Below are 24,345 nucleotides of genomic sequence, written 5' to 3'. Positions count from 1 at the left end.
CTGAAAGAAGAAACTGTATTTGACTCTCTTCCTCGTTGTCTCTTAGATTCCAAGCCCCACTGATTTTTCCCTCTGGAACCTCTTTCAGGCTTGCCTTTCCCCTCCGCTCATGCCCCCAGCACCCTGCACTGAGGCAGCAGAGTGTGGAAGGGTCTCTTCCCTTCCAGCCTCACTCGTCGCTAAGCCTGTGGTACCTGACTCATCACCCTGCAGCCTGGTCAGGATGGCGCCACCTTCCCGCTCAGAAATCAAAGGAGAGTTCAGGACCAGGAACCAGGAAGGCTGGGATCAGGCGCTTACAGCTGAGTGAGTCACCTTCCCTGCTTGAGCCACAGTTTCCTCACCTGTAAAATGAGAGGTTTGGACCAGGTAGTCATTACCACCCCTTCTCCTGTGTAGAAGCATATGCTTCAAGGGAAACCAAGTCAAAGATGACACACAAATCCGTGGGGGGGGGGTGGTGATGATTAAGGAAACTTGTGGGGAGATGGCGGGAAGGGAGGAGGGCAGATCGGAAGGGAGGAAGCCCGATGTTCTAGGTTAGGTGTTGGGGAGGACAACCTGATGTCCGTCCCGGAGACGTGTGTCTGAGCTGGAGGGAAAGAAAGGCTGGGAGGAGAAATCCAAGGGCTGCTGTCATGAGACACACCTGCGTAGGGGCACCTGTGAGACTCTGAGGCCCACTGGCCGTGAGTCACACTGAGAGTGGGAGTGGCATTTACCCTTCTGTGTGGAGCACAGCTGGTCCAGACGCCAGAGCTCGCACGCCCCTGGGTAACGCGGGGGCTGCACACACGCACATCTGGGCTCGAGAGGCTATGTGATCACATGGTCACACCCAAGGGGATGGGACAGAAAGGGAAGAAAGTTGTGGAAGCCATGAGGGAAAATCCACAGAAATAACTCAAGAGAGGGGAGGTTTTTCAAGGGGCAAAGGGAGCCTCATAGCAGTGAGATCTGCTGACAATGGGATAAAGTGTTGGGCACTATCTTTCTCTTGCTGATAAGGTCAAGTTCAAGCTCATCACCCTGTCATTCAAGGCCCTTCCTCATTTGGTCTCACCAGCCTTACATGACCTTCTCGCCCATTATTCATTCGATTAACAAATAATTTGCTTAGCACCTTTTGTGAGACAGGCACTGTTGTAGACACAGGAGACAGAACCATCAGGAAAATGCATGAAGTTCTTGCCTGTGGAGTTGACATTTTGTAAGTCTTTCCCATCAATGCTTGTTGAATTGAATTGTGAATGTCCAACAGCAAGGTCTTCTTCTTGCCATGGTAGACTTTTTGATGTGACTCTATTAATCCACCACGGTGACCATGGCCTCAGCTCATGTGGTTTTTGTCTTTGTTCTCCTGCTCCGCCGTCAGGGACCTGTCCCCTCTCCCCCCAGTCAAACCTGAATCCATTCAAAATCTCTCCATCTTCAGAGCTGTGCTCAATATCCAGCTCTTCCATGAGCCCTTCCTTCATTACTGTCTAACTTGTTTTCTCACCTTCTCCCCTAAAAAGTAACTTAACCTCAGTTACTTTTTTCTATATAGAATTCATCACCATCTTCTATACCCTTATTTTGTTGTCCCTTTTCTTTAATATGAACCCCTTGACGGCAGAGGTTTTTGTCTTGTCATTTCCCTGCTCTATCCTCAATGCCAACAAGTTTATAGCATACAGTAGGCTCACATCAGATATTGCTGAATGCATGACACATTCATTCCTTATTTTTAATGTCTTATTAAAGACACGTACTACTTCTCATCCTTTATTTAAATCTCCTTCAGCGACGAACACAGTTCTCAGTAAATGTGTATCGAATCACTGGATGACATTTGTTGATGGAAGAAAATGCCATTTTGAATAAAACTCCTGCTTCAACTACTTACAACGGGAAATGCACTCTTAAAGGGAGAAAGAGAGCCTGCCTTAACTCTCATTCCAGCACTTTATCTTCCCCATCGATCTTCAAGACACTCATATTTACATAAGAATAAAACCATCCTACAAATAATTCTCTACAGCTGAGTTGCAGGCACTTCATAAAATGATTACATCCAGTACTTATAAAGATACTTTATAGGGTCCTGCAGGGAAGGTCGGAGCCTGTAATTAAGCAGCGATCGTTATCAGCAGCCTCTCATATTCGTGGGATGGGAATCTGAAGCCAAATACCGCAAATCTGAAGCAGCGACAGAAACAACCAAAATCGGTCACCCAGGGAGGGTGCCGGGAGTTTCTCGGGATGGTGTCCCTTCACCTTCAGCTCAAAGGCTAAAGCAGGTTCCATTCCAGAGTCTTTGGCAGCAAGGACATGGGTGAGTTGGCTGGTGCGTATGTAGTAAGAGGGGACCTGGGGAGCCGGCAGATGGAGAAGATAGAGGTCAGGGAAGTTCATCCCCTTCCACGGCTTGATGACTCTCAGATCTCCATCCCCAGACCGTATTTGACTCTGAGCTCCAGTTCTGCATACACAACTATTACAGACATCTTTGCTGATGTTCCCAAACCATCTTGCCTGTAACATAACCAATGTGAGCTCACTGTCTCTCACAAAACCCTCTTCTCTGCTCCATCCTCATTATAGGGCACCTCTTCCTCTATGTTGTCCCAGCCAGAAACCCACTGTCATCCTCAACCCTTCCCTCTCACACCTCTTCCACCACATCCATCACCTAGTCCAGACCACTGACCCTTCACTCTCCTTTCCACCATGCACCCTAGTTCAGGCCACCATCATTTTGAGCGAGGACCCCAGATCAGCTTACTAATGAAACTTCCTGCTTCTAGTCTGACTGCCTTCCAACCTGCTTTCATACCGTAGACCGATAGATTCCGGGAAAACAAACCTGATCTTCTCTCCTAGATTAAATCATTCCAGTGACTCTTCTCTGAATTCAAGATCAAGCACAAATTCTGTAGTGGGATTTACTAGGTTCATGGGTCTGAGAGAGTGAAAATCCACTTTGCTAGATAACTAGTTAGTAGAGCATGGTGATCCAAGTTCCCATTCAAAGACTCTAGTCATGGAAAAGTAGAAAATTATAACCAATAGGATTGACAGTGTGTAATTGTTAACTCAAGTGAGTGATAGAGCATTTTTGTTCACTAGGATGTGGTTTAGGGTTATAGTGGTTAATGTATCACAGTTTACTCCTAAAGAACATATATATGGCTTCCAGAAGGCAGCATGTCCACTGAAAAGTCGTCTCAAGGCCAAGGAATAGAACCACTTGTGAATTTCCAGCTGTTCCAGTGGCAGTGATGACCATGGTTCAGGGAGCTTTGCAAAATCTGGAGGACTGAGTCGGTAATAAAGATGCCTGAAGGGTATACCTGGAAAATGGTGAAGAAAAACCAAAGACAGAGACAAATGCCTTTGATGGTGCCTCAAAACAACAAATCCTTGGTGTATGGTGTGACTTTCCGTTACCCCAAACAGTCATGTTTCTAAGGAAAGTTTGTTCCCCTCTGTAGTGATTCCCCTCAAAGTAGGTGATTAACTCAGAACACATCAGATGACCACAAACAACATCTTCTGGACGTGCTGTTTGGAACAGTGGCCTCCGTCGGCAGCTCCACCACAGCTGTGTTCACTCCCTGGGCAAATGTCAAAGCAGCAGAACCCTTACCTGCTAGATATAGCTGCCCACGTGTCTCCTTTCCTCTCTCATTAATAGAAAAAAATTTCATGGGAAGAAAAGAAAGCTACGATGGTTGGTCGACACTCATTGTTTCCTCTTGCTCCAGTTTGATTCTGGTGAGTGAGACGTTATCTCCCTTTTATTCCTTCTTGCACATAGGTCAGTTCTGCATCTATTTTCAGGGTATCTCCCTTATTCATTGTGTTCATCTTGTCTATTTTTAGCCTTCAGGGATCCTTTCCAAGGTCAGAAATCAGACCTTCTGACTCTCCAGGAGCGCATCTTCCTATGGAGATGCACCTGGGATTCCTGTCCTGGCTGTGCAGCCCTGGCCCCCAGTGACTCTCCCTGATAACCTGTCTACTTGATTATCTCCTCAAACAGTAATCAGCCAGGTACCTCACCTGTCGTCTTCTCAGAGCAGCTGCTCTGAGAATTCCCAGGTACTTTCAGAGAACTCTGACTCTTACTCAGTGCACTGGGGGAAAAAGTACATTCACATTGACATGGGTTCACATTTCTTCAATAGCCTGCTGCCTGATAACGTCTAACTGTGGCAATAAAAAGGAGAGGTATGATTTTGTCCTTTTGGGAGTTTTCTTGGACTGGAGTGAGTCTAGTTAGGTAAATGGTAGGTGTTTTTCCAGGTTGTGCTGTGTCCAGACTAGAGCGAGAGCCACACGCTTGTTCCACTGTGTCTCCCTCTGGAATTCCTTCCTCACAAAGGGCACCTGGCCTTTCCAGCACATGACAGTCTGTCTGTTTTAGATGAAAAGGCTCCTAGGAATGAGACATAGTTCTTTTGTTTTGTTTTTAAAGCTTTAAAAGTTTCATGATCCCATAAAACCTGCAAGAATTCTTCAGCGACCAGGAGAGTGACTACAGTGGTTCTGGCAGGTCATAACTGCAAAACTAGATGTTAACTATTGAGCACTTTCAAGTGTCCAGCATCGTGTTAAGTGCTTTTCATGAATCATCTCATTACTTCATCACAGTCCTTTAAGGTTACACTGTTTATCCCCATTTTGCAGATGAGGAAAATAGGACTTAGGGAGTTTAATAACTTGCAAAAGAACAATTCAGGCAGTAGGAGTGGAGCTGGGTTCTAATCCACCTCTGCCTGGCTCCTGACCCTGCACTGCATCCCCTAATACTGATTTGCCAAACAACCCGATCAAAAAATGGGCAGAAGACCTAAATAGACATTTCACCAACGAAGACATACCGATGGCCAACAGGCACATGAGAAGATGCTCAACATCTGTAATCACTAGAGAAATGTAAGTCAAAACCACAATGAGGTACCACCTCACACCAGTCAGAATGGCCATCATCAAAAAGTCTACAAGTAGTAAATGCTGAAGAGGGTGTGGGGAAAAGGGAAGACTCCTACATTGTTGGTGGGAGTGTAGTTGGTGGAGCCACTGTGGAAAACAGTATGAATGTGCCTTAAAAAAACTAAAAACAGGGCTATCATATGATCCAGACATCCCACTCCTGGACATATAACCAAAAAAGATGAGAACTGTAATTAAAAAGATATATGCACACTAATATTCATAGCAGTACTATTTATAAGAGCCAAAACATGGAAACAATCCAGATGCCCGTCAACAGATGATTGGTTTAAGAAGATGTGGTATATATACACAATGGAATATTACTCGGCCATAAAAAGGAATGAAATATTGCCACTTGCAGCAACATGGATGGACCTAGAGATGATCATACTAAGTGAAGTAAGTTAGGCAGAGAAAGACAGACATTATACAATATAAGGAATCTAAAGTATGGGTTTAGTAGGTGCAAACTACTACACATAAAATAGATAAGCAACAAGGACTTATTGCATAGCACAGGGAACTATATTCCATATCTTATAATGATCTATAAAGAAAAATAATCTGAGAAAATATATATAACTGAATCACTTTGCTGTACACCTGAAAACTAAATATACTCTTTATGAAACTAAATGTACTCTTAACCATGCGATCCAGTAACTCGTGCTCCTTGATATTTACCCAAAGGAGTTGAAACTTATGTCCAGAAAAGAACCCTGCACATGAATGTTAACAGCAGCTTGATTCATAATCGTCAAAACTTGGGATCAACCAAGGTGTCCTTCGGTGGGTGAATGGATAAAAACACTGTGGTACATCCAGATGATGGAAAACTATTCAGTGCTAAAAAGAAATGAGCTATCAAGTTGTGAAAAGAGGTGGAGGAACCTCAAATGCATCTGCCTAACTGAAAGGGGCCAATCTGAAAGGTACATACTGTATGATTCCAATGATATGATAAGATATTCTGGAAAAGACAAAACTATGAAGACAGCAAAAAGATCAGTGGTTGCCAGAGGCTGGGGGGGAGAGGTGGGTAAGTAGGTGAAGCACAGAGAATTTTTAAGGCAGTGAAACTGTTCTGCATGATACTGTAATGGTGGGTACATGTCATTCTACATTTGTCCAAACCCGTAGAACACCAAGGGTGAACTCTAATGTAAACTATGGGCGTTGAGTGATTAGGTTGTGCCAATGCAGGTTCATAAATTGTGACAAATGTACGACTGCGGAGGGGGCGGTTGATAATGAGGGGAACTGTGTGTGTGGCGGGGCAGGGCTTATATAGGAAACCTCCATACTTTCCTTTCAATTTTGCTGTGAATCAAAAACTGGTTTAAAAAGTAAAAACTTGAATATAATAAAAGACAAAACCTCTCCAAATTCAAAAATGAAATATGTACTATTTGTGAAAGAACCAAAATACAAGAAAAATTAAAAAAAACAGAATATCATCATATGGTTAAAAGAATAATGTGGTTTGGAAATAGATATTAAGCCAAGGCCCAAAACAAAACAAAACCAACCAACCAACCTGGGGCAGCAATATTAGAATCAAACAAAATAGAATCCAAGGCACACGGCATTTCATGGGATAAAGATGCTCATTTTATGTTGATAAAAGGCATCCTTCCCAACAGAGCTATATGTGTTGAATTTTATGCACCAAAAGATATCAAATGTATATGTATGTGTGTATATACATATATATTAAAAATGCTTTCAGAAAAAATTGATAAAGCTATACTTAAAGTAGACTAAAATATAGACTCAGTGAAACACCTATTGATAATTTTTCAGTCGAAGAGTAAATCAAAACTGCAACTACACACAACTTAGAAAATACTGAAATTTGAATTTTATGTAATTTTCATGTGTTGCAAAATATATTCTTCTTTTGATTTTTTTCAATCTTTTAAAAGTGTAAAAATCATTCTTAATTCACAGGCCTTCAAAAAAAAGAAAGTGGGCTGTATTTGGTCCATGGGCCATACTTTGCTAACCCCAAAGAAGGATTTATTTCTCACTTTAAGAGGAATTCGTCTGAGATCGGAAATATTTTTTCTGTCCCTCCCTTGGTTATTAAAAATGTTTTTTATGAACAAAGATGTCTAACATTATAATTAATGAACAATGATCCAGAAGTCTTAGTCAACGCAATGACAGAAGAAAAGAAACAGGCTGTATAACGGAAAAGACAAATTATTATTTGTTTACTGTATACTAATGGTTTGTTACCTGGAAAACAGATGGTGTATTTTATTAAAAAAAAATCGTATTTCTTATCTCTGACTACTAAAAAGACCTGGAAACAGTGATCAATGCAGTTGTAACAAGCACCCCACTAGACTGTGTCCTCAAATACTGTTTCCCATGAAAAAGAATCATAGATTCTTGGAGAAATGGCTGATTGCAGGTCTGGGCAGTAAATAGACAAAAACAAATCCAACTATGTTAGTCACGAGAGACCACGGGATCATGTCAAAAGGACTCAGGAATCTGGAGAAGTCACCACTGGCCCAAGTTGCTACAGTCTGAGGCTCGAGAAGGATTTTTAAAAGTATTAACCATCACAATAAGGATTAATAATGAGTTTCAATCTGTAAGTTTGAATCAAGCATTTATCCTGCCTCTCTTGAAAAATCTCTACCTCAGTTAATCAAATAGTGGATGAGCAGAAGCTGCTCTTTTTAGATGTTTCCCAGCTAATAATAAATGAAGACAGAATGGTGGAGAACAGGCTAGAATGTAACCATTTCGCGAGCCTAATAAAACAGCAAATTGATGAATCGAGGCAATGGTCATCATTACTGATATCTCAGAGAGTCAGTAAAACATGATGTGCCTCCTGATGGAAGGTCACCATCTATGCATTAATTTTGAAACAAATGAACAACATTTGATAAAGCCTTCTGGTTCTGATGAGCAATTTCCAGGAAGCACGAGGAGAAAAGGAACATAACACAGGAATGAAGTCAGCAGAATCTAGACTACGGAAAACTGTTCCAGTAAAATAAAAATAATATGTTTCAGGGAAAGGGGGTAAAAAGCAGGTGAAGGGGGAACTTGCAGAGTGAAAAAGAGTTAAGAGACATAAAATCATAACACGTGCACCTTATTTGGATCTCAATTCAAACCAAATATAACAGTATTATAAGGAAATTAGAGAAATGTGAACACTGACTAGATATTTGATGATAAGTATTTATTGTTGACTTTTGTCTTAGAGATGATAATATTATGGTTATGCCTTTCAAAATAGATTGTGTAGAGGTACACAGTAAAATTATTTGCAGATGAAGCAATGCGCTGTCTAGAATTGGCTTCAAAAAAATCTGCATGGAGTGGGGAATTTGAATAAAACGAAACAGCCTACATACCTATTTATAATTGTTAAAACTGGGTGCTTGGTAGAGCAGTCTCATTACGCTGTTCTCTCTACTTTTGTATTTGCATTTGATAATTTCCATGATAATATTTTAAAAATTAAAAAAGAATGAAGGCATGTAATTATCAGAACAGTTCACTTATTACCTGATTTTTGTGTTTATCTGCAGTTCTAAGTTTCTTAAAACGCTCTTGTGGGTTAGTTTTGCATTTCAAGTGAAGGCAACCATGCAAAAGGAGGATTACAAAGAACCTGGGTAGAAACACGATTAAGTTAGTTGTTGGGGGGGGTGCGGGGGGAGGGGTGGGCAGAGATGAGGAGGCTCCGGAAATCAGGCAGAGACATTTAGATTTGATACAATGATCATTCAGCAGCCTTTGCAATGTGTGATAGCAGGAAACTTGGATAGTCTTGCTTTTAAAGGAAGCTATGTTCAGGGTATAATGGAGAGACTTCTTTACATACTGAACAAATTTAGAGATGAGACCGGCATCGAGTGTGAAGTGAAGTCACATTACAGCATCAGTTCTCAAAGCTCTCTTCCAGAGGGGATGCGAGGTGGAAGATACATTCATAATAACACTAAGACATTATTTCCTTTTTCACTCTCACCCTCTACAAGAGTATAGCGGAATGTGCCAGAGATGATGACATGATGTGTGTGTTATTGTGACGGATGGATGCCGAAGCAGATATGAGGATTCAGCTGTCTTTTATAGCCGGATATAACAGATGTGCAAAAATGTAAAACAATATCACTCTTTTCACTATTTCTTTTTTTAGTTTAGAAAACATAGTTTCTCAGCACAAAAGTATGTTATTTATGTTAACATGTAATAGGTTTATTATTGTCATTTCAAAAGAATTAATAAGTATTAAAAATTTTCAGTTTTAACTTCTACTATGGTAACATCAACAGGTATAATCCACTAAACAAGAGCTCTTTGAGGGTCTCAATAATTTTTAAAAGTGCAAAGGAGGTCTGAGACCAAAAAGTCTGAGAAAGGCTATAATTGAGTGTTTATTAAGGATATGGAGGAAAAAAGGGAGTCAAGGGAAATTTCAAGGGAAAAGAGGTCACGACGTGGTAATTACTTCCACAAATAATCATTAGGCACTCATTATGTCCAAGGTACTGAAATGAGGCAGGGAAAATGAAAGATGTCTTCGGGCTGTCAAGCTGGCTGTCTGTTTGATTCAAAGTCAGACACAGATTGTTATCTGCATTGACACATAAGTTGGTTTTCAGTAGCTCCTAGTGATGCTCCAAATGATCTGCTCTTTTAGCTGAGTGGATGGCAAAGTGTGGCACCTCTCTCGCTAAGAAAAGCATAGCTTTATTAACCTGTAGAAAGAACATGTTCTTAAAAGGACTTCTAATATATTCAGCAGATCCAAATACACTTATCCCTTTGTTTACACAAGTCATAAACACTGTCACCTCCCACCTACCTCCTGCTTATTCTCATTTACTTTTGTTCCAAGGGCATTTTTCATTCCCAAATTATTTCTCCAGACAGAGATTATTATTCATTCGCCTTGACGTATCATTTAAAGTGTATGTATGGAAAGTCAACTTATTTGACTATCTGGAGTCTAATGAAAAATAGAGTTAGGATGGTATACGCCTACAAAAAAGACATTAAAGCATATAAAATGTTCTAAAGTTTACAAGAAGAGGGTATTTTTGGAATTCTGTAGGTTCACATTCTTCAAAACCCAAATGGAGAGTCACTCCTTTAAGAAACTTTTCCAAAACACGACTCACCTACCATCAACCCCAAGTCAAAAGTAAACACTCCCCTTTTGCTCCTCTGAGCACTTTGATATTCATCTTATGTCATTTATTAATTTCTCACATGTGACAATTTGTTACACTTCCTCTTGCTTTGCTTCCTTGCCTAGGAAGGTCTTTTAGAGCAGATATTTTGCATTATTCATATTTGATTCTCAACAACGCCTTACACACTGCCAAGTGTCAATAATGGATGTTAAATTTCATTAGCTTAAACAAAAAATCCTAAGAGTCATCTATTCTGCATTTATTTATTTATTTATTTAATGTATGTAGTTATTCAAAAGTTTCAACTGGGTTCCAGTCATGACAATGTAATGGTTATCGACATGCTCTCCTGCCATTTAAAAAAAAAAAAGATAGTATTGGACACATTGTATGCAGTATCTGTTTTTAGGCATTTAGGGTTTTGATCCCTGAAAGAAGGAACTGCATTAGATGTGTTCCTGGCTTTCTCCCTAAGAGCATTTTCTAAACTGTGGCACAGGGAAGCGAGGCTCAAACAGAGAGCAACTTTCTGGGTGGAGGAAACAGAAACTGTTGCTCAGGGATACTGAGACGGATGACATCTGCAAGCAGAGTCCTGGGGAGGAGAAATCCAGGTAGGAAAGTCTCAGCAATCTGCAAATGGTTCCTCCTGAATCTATGGCCAAGCTGTGCAAGCACAGGGTAGGTGCCTGTGAGCAGATCATGCAGAATCAACTTGATTCTGTTGAAGCTGGCGTTAGCCTCTGTCATTGCTTCTAGGGGTTGTGTAGCCCTGCTCCGAAGTTAATGCTTTTCTGGGGTCTCGCCTGAGCCCGGAGTATGGAACAAGGTCTCCACTCTAGCTGGTTTCACCTTCAGCGTGTCCTCACATGTGTGGCCTCTGCAATCTCTGTTGAGCTCACAGCCCCCAGGGATAATAAGTGAATATTCTGGACTTTACACCAATAAATTCAACAACCTGTATGGAATGGATAAATTCCTTGAAACACACAAATTTTCAAAGCTGATATATGAAAAAATAGAACCTTTGAATATATCCAATTATTTGGAAATACCAATGAGCTAAAATTGCCAATACGATTTGGAAAAGAAGAACAAAGTTGGAGGAATGATGTTTCCTAACTTCATGACTTACTACAAAGATACTGGCAATCAAAACAGCATTGTATGGGAGTGAGGAGGGGCTAACGGATGAATGGAAGGGAACAGAGATTCCGGGAATAGGCTACACACATGGAGTCAACTGATTTTCAAAAAAGGTACAAAAGCAATTCAATAGGGGAAAGAAAAGTCTTTTCAACAAATGGTGTAGGAATAATTGGATGCCTGTACAAAAACAAAGATGAACTTTGAATTGCGCCTTACATCATATTCACAAATAAACAATTTAATATAGATTATGAACCTAAACATGAAAGTTAAAAGTATATAAAGCTTTTAGAGGAAAGAAACAGCAAATTACCTTTGTGATCTTAGAGTAGGGTAACATTTCACAGCAGGACTTGGAAAGCAATAACCATAAAAGCAGATAACTAAGCTTCATCACAACTAAAATTTTTGCTCATCAAAAGATAACATTAAGAACATGACTAGACAAAACATAGCCTGGGGACAATACACACAATATAAATGTCTGAGAAAATACTTGTATCCAGAATATATGAAGAGATCCTACAACTCAATAATAAGAAACAAAGAATGCAGTAAAAAATAGATTCAAGAATTGAATAGACACTTGACATAGGAAGACAGGTAATGATTATTAGGTACATGAATATATGCTTAGCACAATCAGCCATCAGAAGCATGTAATTCAGAAGTACAGTGAGACGCCACAGCATGCCCACTGCAATGGCTATAATAAAGGAGACCGACAACACCAAATTATGGTGGAGTGACTGGAATTCTCATACGTTGCTGGTGGGAATGTCAAAAAACACTGGAAAGTTGTCTGACAGCTTCTTATAATGTAAGTTGATACCTATTATATGACTCAACAATTCCTAGGTATTTACCTAAGAGAAAGAAATAAAAGTATATACTCACAAAAAGATCAGTACATGAATGTTCAAAGCAGTTTTATCCATAATAGACCCCAAACTGAAAACAACCCAAGCATCCATCAACAGGAAAATGGATGAGTAAATTACCACATATTATACAGTGGAAAATACTCAGCTTTAAAAACCAGCAAGTTATTGATACTTGTAACAAAAAGGATGAATCATAAAAAAGATTATGCCAAGTGAAATCAGAGAAGCACAAACTAGTATAAACTCTGACTGTGTTTACATGAACTTTGAGAATCTGCAAAACGAATCTATGGACATGAAAACCAGTACTGTGGTTTGATTAAGAAGAGCAGAGATTCATCAAGAAGGGGCAGGGAGTGATTAAATATTCTATATTTCTGTGGGGAGAGGATGATGGGGATATACTATTGACTGAGTACAGAGTTTCTATTTGTAGTGATAAAAACTTCTGGAAGTAGAGTGTGGTGATGGTTGTGCAACACTGTGAATGTAATTCATTCCACTGAATTGTACACCTAAAAAAGTATGTGAATTTTACAGTGTGTGAATTATATCTCAACATAAAACTGTATGAGAAACAATACAAAAGTTAATCACATTGGGAAATAAGGTAGATTAATGGTTATACAGAGGTATAGCTAGAAATGTGCTAAGGGTGGGCATATGGGCATTAACTGTGCAAGGCTTTCAACTTTTCTCTGTGTTTGATAATTTTCATCATAAAAGGTTGAGGAAAAGAGAGCGTTCTTGTCTTAGCATGGCAGTGTAATCCCCTGATGCCTTGTTCCTTTTGCTGATGAAAACTAAAATTTCTGGACAGGTGTTTAAAAACAAAAACTAAACTGAAGACTCAATAAAATAAATAAAAGATAAGAGTGAAAGATGCTAGACTGTGAGTGGGTGTCAAAACTTGGAGAAGCAACTGGAGGGGATAGGGTTGGATGGGGCAAGTTTCCAATGTGTTTGCTTGCTTCTTCCTCATGGCTCTGCCTGGAGGGTTGGTCCTAGCTGTGGGGCTGAATGGTGGTGGTTACATCGGTAACTAAACTTTCAATAAAAAACAAATTTTCTGGCCAGAGGTACCATAAAAAGAAGTCCTTGTGGGCCAGAGGTTGGAGGAAATACCAAAAAAAGATAACTGGAGAAATATATTCCCTAATTTTGCATATGAACCCAGAGAAATCTCAGGCTCTTATCCGAGCCACCATGCACTGTGCATGTGTGGGAGATACCCAAACAAATACAGCAAAAGCTTAGAGAACTGAACTGAATCACTTCCCACAGAAAGCAAGTCAGAATTTGCAAATTCAAAAATGTCGACAATTTCCAGGGGATTACAAGAAGACCTAGAGTCTGCAGAACAGAATGTTCGTAATATCCAGAATACAATCTAAAATTACTCAGAATACAAAGAACCAGAAAAATGTAACTCACTGTCAAAGAAAAACTCAACGAAAAGATGCCAACCCTGGGATGACTAAGATGTTTGAAGTATAAGGAAAGACTTTAAAACATCTATTAAAACTATTTTCTATTAAAGAAAACATCTGAAATGAACAAAAAGATGTGAGTTATCAGCAGAGAGGTAGAAACCATAAAGAAGAGCCAAATGGACGTTTTAGAATTGAAAATATAATACCTGAAACTGAAAAAAAAAAACCAAAACACTGGATGAGCTCACTAGTAGGGTAGATAGCAGAGCTTAGAGATAAATCAATAGAAAGTATCCAATCTGAAGAACAGAGGAAAAAACTGAAAAAAAAAATGAACAGAGTCTCAGGCATCTATGGACCAATACTAAAGAATCTGACCTACACATCACTGGAATTCTGTAAAGTGAAAAGCAAAGACAGAATAGAATATTTGAAGACATAATGGCCAAAAGCATCCCAAATTTGACAAGAGACAGAAATTTACAGATCCAAGAAGCTCAGTGAATCTCAAACAGAATAAACTTAAAGAAAACCATGCTAAATACATCACAATCAAACTGCTGAGGACCAAAGGTAAAGACAGAAGATTTTGAAGTAGTTAAAGGAAAAAGATTACACACAGAAGTGCTTCAAATTCTTGCAAATGTCTTATCAGAAACCGTGGATCAGAAGACAATGAAACATCTTTAAAGTTCTAAAAAAAAAAAGCAACTGGCAGCCCAGAATTTTTGTGCAATGAAAGTATGTTTCAAAAGTGAGAGAATTTGTCAGCTGTGGACCTGCTCTACAAGAATTGTTAAAGGAAGTTCCTTAGGATGAAGGAAGACTATCCTTATTTGCAGATGATGTAATTGTGTATATAGAAAATCTCAAAGACTGACTCTACAAAATAATTACGGAAACTAATAAACGCATTTAGCAAAAGTTGCAGGATATGTGATTAGTATATAAAAATCAATTGTACTCTTATGTGCTAGCAGGAAACACTTGTAAAATATAAAGTTAAAAAAAATCCCACTTACAAAATCACCTAAAACACAAAAAACTTAGGAATACATTAAAAAAATCGTCAAGAACTTCTATGTATTTTTGTGTGTGATGACTGTACTTGAAATCACTCTCTTAGCAAATTTCCAGTGTTTAATACAGTATTATTAAGTGTAGTAATCCTGTCTATACATTAGATCTCTAGACTTATCCATCCTACATAATTGAAGCTTTGGATCCTTCGGCCAGCATCTCCGCACCCCCTCCTGCCCTACCCCCGCCCGGATCCTGGTGACCATCACTTTACCTTCTATTTCTGTAAGTTAGAATTTCTTTTTGTAGATTCCACATATAAGTGAGATCATGCTGTATTTGTATTTATCTGGCTTGTTTTACTTAGCAAAATGTCCTCCAGTGTCATCCATGTAGTCACAAAAGTCAGGCTTTCCCTCTTTCTCATGGATAAATAATTTTCCATTGTGCATATGCACCACATCTTTATCCATTCACCTGTTAACGGACTTGGGCGGTTTCGGTAACTTGGCTACCACGAATAATGCTGGAATGAACATGCAAGTGCTGTTCTCTCTCTGTCATCTTGCTACTTCCTTTGAGTAGGTACCAAGTGAGATTACTCAATCACATAGTAGCACTTGTAATTTTTTTGAGGAATCTCCACGGTTTCCCATAGTAGCTGTATTAATTTACATTCCAACCACTAACGTACAAGGGTTGCAGACTAGTGTTTGCCTGGGGGCACAACTCCACGACTCCAGAGTTGAGGTCTTAATTATTCTAACATATGTCACTATTTATTTAATGAACAAATGATCATATAAAATGGGGGATCTCTAAACTAAAAGTTTGGGGTCTAATTCCAGAATGACCACTAAGTCAGGTAAGCATGGTGTATCCCATCGGGAGAATATCTGATGCCGTAGAGGTTGGCTGCATTAGAGATCACATGAGCTGACTTACGAAAAGTAACAGCAATTATCAGGTCTGATAGAAATTTAATTTATTTTTATTGTTTTGTTAGTAACAGCCAGAGAGAAGCCATGAAATTGGGATTTCATAGGTCATCAGTGAGTGTCAACGATGGGGGTGCATTAAAATCAGCTCTGGAGTCACAGACACACACACACACACACACACACACACACACACACACACACACACACACACAGAGGCATCCCTCCCAGGCTCCATGGATGTTGATTCTGGGGATCTGGGGCATCGCTCTGACATTTTTTCCTGATGCTGCTGGTGACTTGGATGCTCAGTTTAGGAATCAAATCCTGAAAGATCAGTTCGATGGAACTTCATTGTGACCAGTGAGAATGAGGGTCCCCTATGCCTCCCTCTTTACTTAAAGTCATCTTCCTAGTTTGCCCAGGAAGTTCATGCCTGCTGTCGTGGCATAATTATTCATAACACTCTCTTCCGTGCTCTAAAGTGTCACAGGTTGGACAACAAATTAACACTGAATCAATATTTACTTGGTTAGGATCAACAAGATGGGTGTATCGTTTGCACTTTAAAGATGAAGCAAATCATTTGCTGTAGTAAAGACAGAGACCAAGACCTAGCACTCTTTGCATGTTCACTATGTGCCTAGAACTTTCTAAATGTGTCCCACATATTATCTCATTTAATTTTCCCCCAATCCTATGAAGTATTATTACAGACAAGGAAACAACAGGAGCCGCTGAGTAACTTGCCTGAGGTCACGCAAGAAGGAAATGGAAGAGGGTTTGAATTCCCGCAACCCAGGCATCCAGGACCTGGGCTGTCAGCCTCTACCCCTTGGCTTTCCCACCTGTGGCCACATCCTCTTTGTCTGAAGACTGAGCTGGCACGTCGCTGTAACAGTTTTCGTCCTCGGAAGGAAGAAAGAAACTCTCTATTGTGTCCCCGCCTCCCGCGCCACCTCTGCTCTCTCCCCGGCCCCAGCATGACCCACTGTGGGGAATCGTCACCGTCCTATTTTTAACTGGGCTGCAATTCATTCAGCTTTCTAATTGTGTTTGTATGTAAATAATTTCCACCCCAGCCTTCCTTTGGATGCTGCGGTGAAATCAGACCCAGGAGCTGAGTGTTTACGCTTTAGAGTTTATTTTTTAAATTGAAAGCAGGCTTCTGTTTCTCTCTTGCTTTGTGGTATAATAGATCAGAAGGTGTAAAAAGTATCAGTTAATACAGTGGCCCTAGGTAGGGGGAAGAAAAAGCACAGTTCAAGTTTTCTGTGGCTTCTGGCTCAGTTTTAGTGGAATGTTAGTGCAATGCCAGAGTCTGATAAAAATAGAAACTCTCTGGTGTCCAGGCTCTTCTCCAGATGGTGCATGGGAATCCGGACAGTAACTCATCACTGAGAGGGTCACCATTAATTAGTGGGAAGATGTCGTCCTTCACACCGGGCAGTAAGTGAAGGTGGCTCAGAGTTCAGAGCTGCTGATAATGCCGGAGAATCGGAGATGCTCCCTGAGTCTCTTTGGGAGCAAGTCTTTGGATTAATTAAGAGCTCAGTCACTGACTGTATAAAGCAGCCACATGCCTTGAAGGACCAAACAGGAAGAGCTGGTGCAGTTGAGCCTGGTGAGAAATGGCGTGAGGGAAAGTCCTGGAAAAGGGGAAGGAACCTGCCATGAATCCAGATAAAGGAAAGTGACATCCTAGACTCCACTTAAGGGAAGTAAACGGAGAACAGGGCAGAGCCCACCGCCACAGGTCACCAGAGCGGGCGGGGAAGGGGCAGACGTTTGTAAGCACTGAAAGAGGATGGATGGGTGGGAGGAGGGCCGGGGCTCGCATCTGTGTGGACTCTCTGCTTCTTTCCTGGGGGCCTGCAGAGCTTCACTGTGGCCTTGTTCATAATGTAAAACTTCTGCAGAGGAAGTTGCTACAAAAGAAAATGTGCTCCATGCATGAGCTTAAAATTCCAAAAGCCCGTGGCTCATCAAGGTCCTATAATTAGGTAGAATCAATATAAGAAAAACAAGCCTTATAATAGTTTTCCAAAGATGATTACTTTCCTTCATAAAGATTGCAAACTTTCCCCCTTTTCATTAAGCAGGGCCTCCTATGAGAAAGTAGCTTCTGGCCTTGGGTGAGCCGCGTGCCTCTCCAAGCCTCCCTTCTTTATCTGGATAATGAGGATGATCATAGCCGTTTTCACTGGACTTCTTTTAGCAGTTAAATAGCAATTATGTGCAAGAATCAGGGAAGGTGACTAAGCGTCCTGGTGGATGCGATCTAGATTGTTTTGTAACCTTAGGTTGTAATCTGATTTGAAAATAAGTACCTCTTTAAAAGTTACTACAGATTTCTGAGTTCTTTGTTTTGCGAAAAATTGCTTGTGAAGTACTTCCTTATGTAACAGAAGCCATCCTGAAATGAAACTAGTCTAAAAAAAAATTCATTGTTCTGTGCAGTTGCAGCTGTACCTAAAATAAAAGTTATGGATGCTTGCTGATTTCTTAATTTAAGAAATGAAAGTAATACACATGATTGGTACCATTAAATTGGAAAGAGTGATGTCACTTTGATGCTTTCGGATTTGACGACAAGGCATCTCTCCCGCTGTCAATTCTTGCTAATTTTTATGATTTAGACTCAACGTCACCTATCTGAGAAGCTGCTCTGGAATGCCATGCTGTATTATTGATCCCTCGTAACAGGCAGGTAGATCCCTTCAGGAGAGGGACTGTGCCTCATTCAGTTCTGGGTCTGTCACCTTGTCTAGTGGATGGAGGTGCTTTATTTATTGGATAAGGGAATGAATGAAGATTTGTGTTGATGAGAAACAATGGGAAAGTGTTCCCTTGGGTGGGATGTGGCATGAACAAAAGCAGGAGCATCCTTAGAGTACTAAGGAAAAAGCAGGGGAGGTGGCCTGGCTAGAGGGAGTCCTGAGAAACAGACCTGCCCCAGAGGCTAGGACCCACCTGCTATAGCTCCTCCCCTGTAAATTCTGTTCCCTCCTGCCTTTTCAAGCCCACACAAGATGGCGAATTCTTTCCATCACCACCTTCTGCTCCTCTCTCCTGCTCCTCTCTGGAAATAAAACCAGTTCCCAAGTCCCTTAAGCTATATTCTCTGCAATTCCTTATTTTTTAAGTTCATACTTGGAATAGCTTATATATTTACTTGGTTCAAAAATGAGAACAATATAACAAGGAAGGCACTGAGATGTCATACCCCCAGAGACTCCATCTACGCAATTCCCCCTCAACCCTGGCAGGAAACCATTTTTACTCATTTCTTGTTTATTCTTCCAATGTTTTATTTTATGCAAATAAAAGAAAGTATGCCTATATAGTTTTATTTGCTTACATTTCCTACATAATATGTAGCCTACTGTATAAACTGTTACATCTTGCTTTTTTACCCCCACTTAATACATCCTGGTACTCACTTCCTTATCAATGTTGTAAAGAGCTTTTTGCCCTTTTTCATAGCTGGATAGTATTCCATCGTGTGTATTTAGCATAGTTTATTAAACCAGTCCCCTCTTGCTGAATACTTGGCTTGATCTGTCTTTTTCTTACTATACACATTGTGGAAATGGATAACCTAAGAATTTTGGAGTTTTAAAATTTGGTCTTTTACTTGTTGTTGCTTTTGCCTCTTGGCAATCTCCCTTAAGACCCCACAGATGATTTCCACACAGGTGACAAAGCCCTCTTGCCTTTGTGTGTTCCCTCCCCTGTTCCAGCTGCCTGCAGAATATTACAGTGTTGTTATCTTACAGACATCTCAACCACAGCTCTAAACTTCACTTCATTTTGTCCTCTGCCTTCCTCTGCTTTGGTAGGTTTTCCTAAGAAAAAGGCATTTGCGCCGAGATGTCACACTCTTTCTTCTACTACTAAGATTTCAAACTTCTGTGACGTTTCTCCTTTCATCTCCGTATCCAGTGAGGCAACAAACTCAATTTTTTTTTCTTGTACAAAAATTTGGGGCATACATCCTTTCTTTTTTTTAATTAAAATTTTTTTTTAGTTTTTTTTAGGGGGAGGGGTTAGGTTTATTTATTTATTACCATTATTTTTTGATAGAGGTACCAGGGATTGAACCCAGGACCCCGTGCATACTAAGCACTGCATCCTACCACTGAGCTATACCCTCCCCATCATCCTTTCTTTTCATTCTAATTGCTACTATCTAGTTCAGGTCCTTGTTAACTCATACTTAGACATCTAAAAAATATAATATAATTAGTTTTTTCTACTATAATCATACAGAAGCTTTTGGGGGGCAGATCACCATAATTTTGATGGGAGAACATAAAATCTTCTCTACTTCAGTGATGTACAAGTGACACTTAAATAAACATATATTCAGCTTCTACCTCTGTGAATGCTAGCACAGGCACAGGGCCACACATGGAGTGCAGGGATGGTCTGTTCCCTCAGAGAACTGAGAGACAGTCATGGCCACCAAGTTAGCCTCGTAAAATGCAAAATGATGTCACCTACTCGAAGGAAGATGAACGAGTGACCATCCTGAACATGGCTTACCTCTGTAAATGGCTTGCTGTATAATTTTGGCAAAGTCTCTCCAGCAATTTGGTTCTCAGATTTCCTAGATGGTTAATAGAACATCTTCCTTAGATTATTCAACACTCTTTTGTGTCTCAGCCTGTAAATTTTATCACAGCAGTGGAAGTTGGGTTCTAAGAAGGAGATCTGCCCTTGAAAACTGCCCTCTTCTTAACTAAGCCCCACTGGCTTGGGCACATCTTTTTTTGTTAACTGTGAATGCTTTAAGCTCAGCGGTCAAGTCAATAAAAACCAATATCTTGACCAACTTGTAATGTGGTTATCTCAAGTACCAAAGTAATATTTTTTAAACAAAAAAGTAGTCATGTAAGTTCTCGGGCAGGCAGTTTCCACTCTGGGTTAATTTCACGCTGCATTTCTGAATTCCCACTGCAATTTCTACTGGGTGTAATGGTGACTATGGATTTTTTTCCCTTGCTCCATCCTAAGAGCTGGTGACAAGCAATAAGCTTAAAACAGCTGCTCCGTTTCACTGGGGAGAACGGTTGCACACGGACCCTGAACGAAACCGTATGTTAGACTCTTCCAGCAGTGCACTAAGGGGGGAAGTGGAGAATCTTTCAAGAAGCTCAGTTAAAGGTAGCTGAATATTTAAGGGATGAGCTGAAGCATCTTGAATAAGAAGGCAGGCCCTTATTAACAGCCCACTCCTAAGTCATACTGGCAAGGCAGACCTGGCATGTTCCAGCCTAAAGCGTGCACAGTGATTTTTCCTTGCAGAAAACCAAGTAGTTCATTAGAGAGATGGCATAGAGATTTTAGCAGAGACAGGAACCCATAGTTCATGTCCAACTTCCAAATCCAACACCCCTACTCCCATAGAATCACGTATAGACAACACATCTTTGTTCCTTGGATGGCAGGTTTTGCAGTTATGTTTAATTTGTGTGCTTCCTACTTGACTGCCCCCAAAGAGTTTGAAAGTAACAGAGTTGCCTTAATTTAGGTTATTTTTTAATTTTAATTTTAATGGAGGTACTGAGGATTGAACCCAAGATCTCCTGCATACTAAGCATGAATTCTACCATTAAGCTATATCCTCCCCAAGAATTGCCGTAATTTAAATTATGATTAACCAATTGTTTGGAAAAAAAAATCAAGATTCACCTGGCATGGCATTTTATTCTTTCATGATTTCCTCCAAATGTGTTTCTGTGCTCAGTCAGTTTTGGGGGTTAATTAACGTGAATTGAAAGGAAATGCTTTGCATCCAGGCAGGACATTTCATATGAAACACTAAATCCATTAACAAACATAAACTCACTCTGGGTGCATTTATGTGTTCGTTATCATTTTGTGTGAGGCCCTTGAGAGGGAAACAGAGACAGAGGCTGGACCCTGCCTGTAGGGGGCTCACCCTCCAGCTGCCTAAAGCGAAACTGACCCTTATACCAATCTCTCTTCAGTCATTGCCACTAAACTCCAGTCCACTCAGAGTCCACTCACAACACTTTTCATCAACACATGTATGTAAGTGGGGATCTACTCTCAAATTTCTTCCATTTAAAACAAATTGAGTTTTTTTTAATGATTACTTTTTTTTTAATACCAATTTTTCTTTTGTATTATCTTTTCTTTGAGGCAGGGGGAGGTAATTAGGTTTATTTATGTATTTATTTTTTTAAGTAGAGGTACTGGGGATTGAACCCAGGACCTTGTGCGTGCTAAGTATGCACTCTACCACTGAGCCATACCCTCCCCCTGCAAATTGAGATTTAACTGAAGATTTGTAAAGAGTCCAAAGCTTCAGTATCCAGCTGAATGTGGACATTCAGTCTGTGTTTCATTCTTCCCAGTATAGGACCCACATAAATCAAATAGCCAGCTTATTCCTGAACGTAACAAGGTCAAGTAGCTCTGATAAGTTAGCATCCTTGCGTTTTTCTCGTTATTTTATTCTCCATTGCTCTAACCTTTGTTTCAGCCACTGTGTAATAGGGCATTAAAAACAAAAGGCAATTTCATATGTAAAGGTCTTTTAAGACTGGAATCTAAAACCTAGACAAAAATGAAGGGCAAGTCTTAGAGCGGACATTTCTCTATAAGATTTGGAGCAGGAGAATAATTTCTCTACAAGTGACAAGGTCTTGATTCTCATTAGGTCAAGTTTTGTAGCCTGGGGCTCACAAATTTGTTTTGTTTGGCCAGCACCGTATTTCTAAAATAAGCCCAAGGCTTCATGATCTGTCCCCATGTGGTTCAAGAAACCCACATCTCTTGATAATCAACACCAACAAATGCCCATCAAGCAGCATTAGGTCAGTGTGACATTGATGCTTTGTTTCCAGCTACCTCTTCCTGCTGGACTGTAGAGAATTTTTTTTGCTGTCGTTAAACTTAACTATATACTTAAAGGGGGATTATTAAATTTTATCCATTACGTCTAGGTGTTTTGTTACAAAAGGTTTTTCAATATGCCTTCTCTGTCCTATTTCCAAAAATTAGAGTCTACATGTGATCTTTAAGTCTTTTTAAGAGTATTATTTTAGAAGTTTTTATCATAGAGGTTAATTCAATATGTCTTGATGAGAATTTGATAGTGAAAAATTTTGAAATTTGGTCCATTGACCAATAAAAGGAATAAAACACATGTTTTTCTAAATTGTTAAAATTAGTTAAATATATAACATTTGGTATTAGAGGTGAAAGCTATCCAACAGAGAAACTCTGGGTTTTTAGTTTTTCTGATAATCTGAAAAATGACATTTATTATTACTTTCGATTTCACCAAATCATATCCATTAAAAGTTCAGTTCAAGAGATAAAAGAAAGGAGATACATCTGAATTTTAAAGAATTTTTAAGTGACAAGGACTACTGTTATGTAAAAATGATTTTTTTGAATACTAAAAATGACAGCAACTCAGAAAAATACAAAAAGAAAGTTAAAGGTCATCTAAGACTTCAGCATCCATAAATAACTACCATTATCATTGGCCAGTACAGTCTGAAAATGAAAAAAATGGATGGATGGATGGATGGATGGATGGAAAAAAACTTATAAAATGGAGACATATGTGCTTTTTTAACTTAAAAATATTAAATTAAATTTATTTGGCAGAAGAAAGATACACTAAAATCAAACTGAAGTAATCATTTAATTCCAGGGAGTGTTTCATCACTATATCAAATAGTAATCACTAACGATATTCAAGTTAAGAAAAAGAAAAGATTCCTTGGAATTTTCAACATATATATCATGTCATCTACAAGTAATGACAGTTTCATGTCTTCCTACCTAACCTGTATGTCTTGAAAAAAATTTTTTTTGTTGCAGTGCAGTCAGTTACAATGTGTCAGTTTCCGGTGGACAGCACAATGTCCCAGTCATGCATGTACAACCTGTATGCCTTCTCTTTCTTTTTTCTTGACTTATTGCATGGGCTAGACCTCCCAGCAGTATGCTGAATAAGCAGAGTGAGAGTGCACATCAGTGCCTTGTTCCTGATTTTAGGGCAAAAGCATTTACTCTTCTCACCATTATGTCGAATGTTACTTGTAGGTTTGTTGCGGATAATCTGTATCAAGGTGAGGACATTCCCTCATCTGCTCCTAGTTTTCTGAGACTTCTTATAATATCTGCATGATATTATAAAGCATTTGTCAAATGCTTTATGAGCATATGATTTTTCTTTATTGTGTTAATATGATGGATTACACTGACTGATTTTCAAATGTTAAACTAGCCTTGCAGCCTTGGAATAAATCTTGGTAATGATATACAGTTCTTACTATATGTTGCTGAATTTTATTTGCTATTATTTTGTTAAGGAATTGTGCATTATATTCATGAAAGATATTAGACTGTAGCTTTCTTTTTCTCCTCTCCTTCCTTCTTTTCCTCCTTCCTGTCTTCCTCCCTTCTTTCCTTCCATTCCCTTTCCTTCTTTTGATTAATGTTTGCATAGTCTGTTTTTTGACCGTTGCTTTATTTTTAATTCTCATATATCAGTATATTTGAAGTCAGTTTCTTGTAGACAATATATAGATTGGTCATGTCTTTAAAATCCACTCTGCCAAGTCTGTGATACAAGAGGCAAAAAGAGAAAACACAGGAAACTCATCACTGTGTTATTCCTTGGGTCTGAAGGTCTCCAGCTGGTATACCTTCGCTCCACCTTTCAGGATCTTCTTAAGTTTACTTTATAAATAATTTGCAGGATTTTTAGTTGGAA

The 24,345-nt window shown here is 39.6% G+C and overlaps 1 protein-coding gene across 13 annotated transcripts in view; it reads right to left on the bottom strand.

Moving 5' to 3' along the window:
• The window catches only part of ADRA1A (adrenoceptor alpha 1A), a 97,546-nt gene that overhangs the window by 32,131 nt on the left and 41,070 nt on the right, over window positions 1–24,345 (bottom strand). Inside the window, exon 3 of one of the 13 annotated variants that reach the window (XM_045511644.2) lies at window positions 9–3,335. The exons of the other annotated variants lie outside the window; for them this stretch is intronic. Within the exon in view, the coding sequence (XP_045367600.2) occupies window positions 3,079–3,335 (257 nt within the window). The 3' untranslated portion in view covers window positions 9–3,078. Of the gene's footprint in view, window positions 1–8; window positions 3,336–24,345 lie in introns of those variants that run through there. 13 annotated transcript variants of the gene reach the window in all.

This window comes from Camelus bactrianus, chromosome 31 (genome assembly GCF_048773025.1).
Source record: "Camelus bactrianus isolate YW-2024 breed Bactrian camel chromosome 31, ASM4877302v1, whole genome shotgun sequence".
In the NCBI taxonomy this organism is placed as follows: Eukaryota; Metazoa; Chordata; class Mammalia; order Artiodactyla; family Camelidae; genus Camelus; species Camelus bactrianus.
This window is presented reverse-complemented; position numbering and strand designations above follow the sequence as displayed.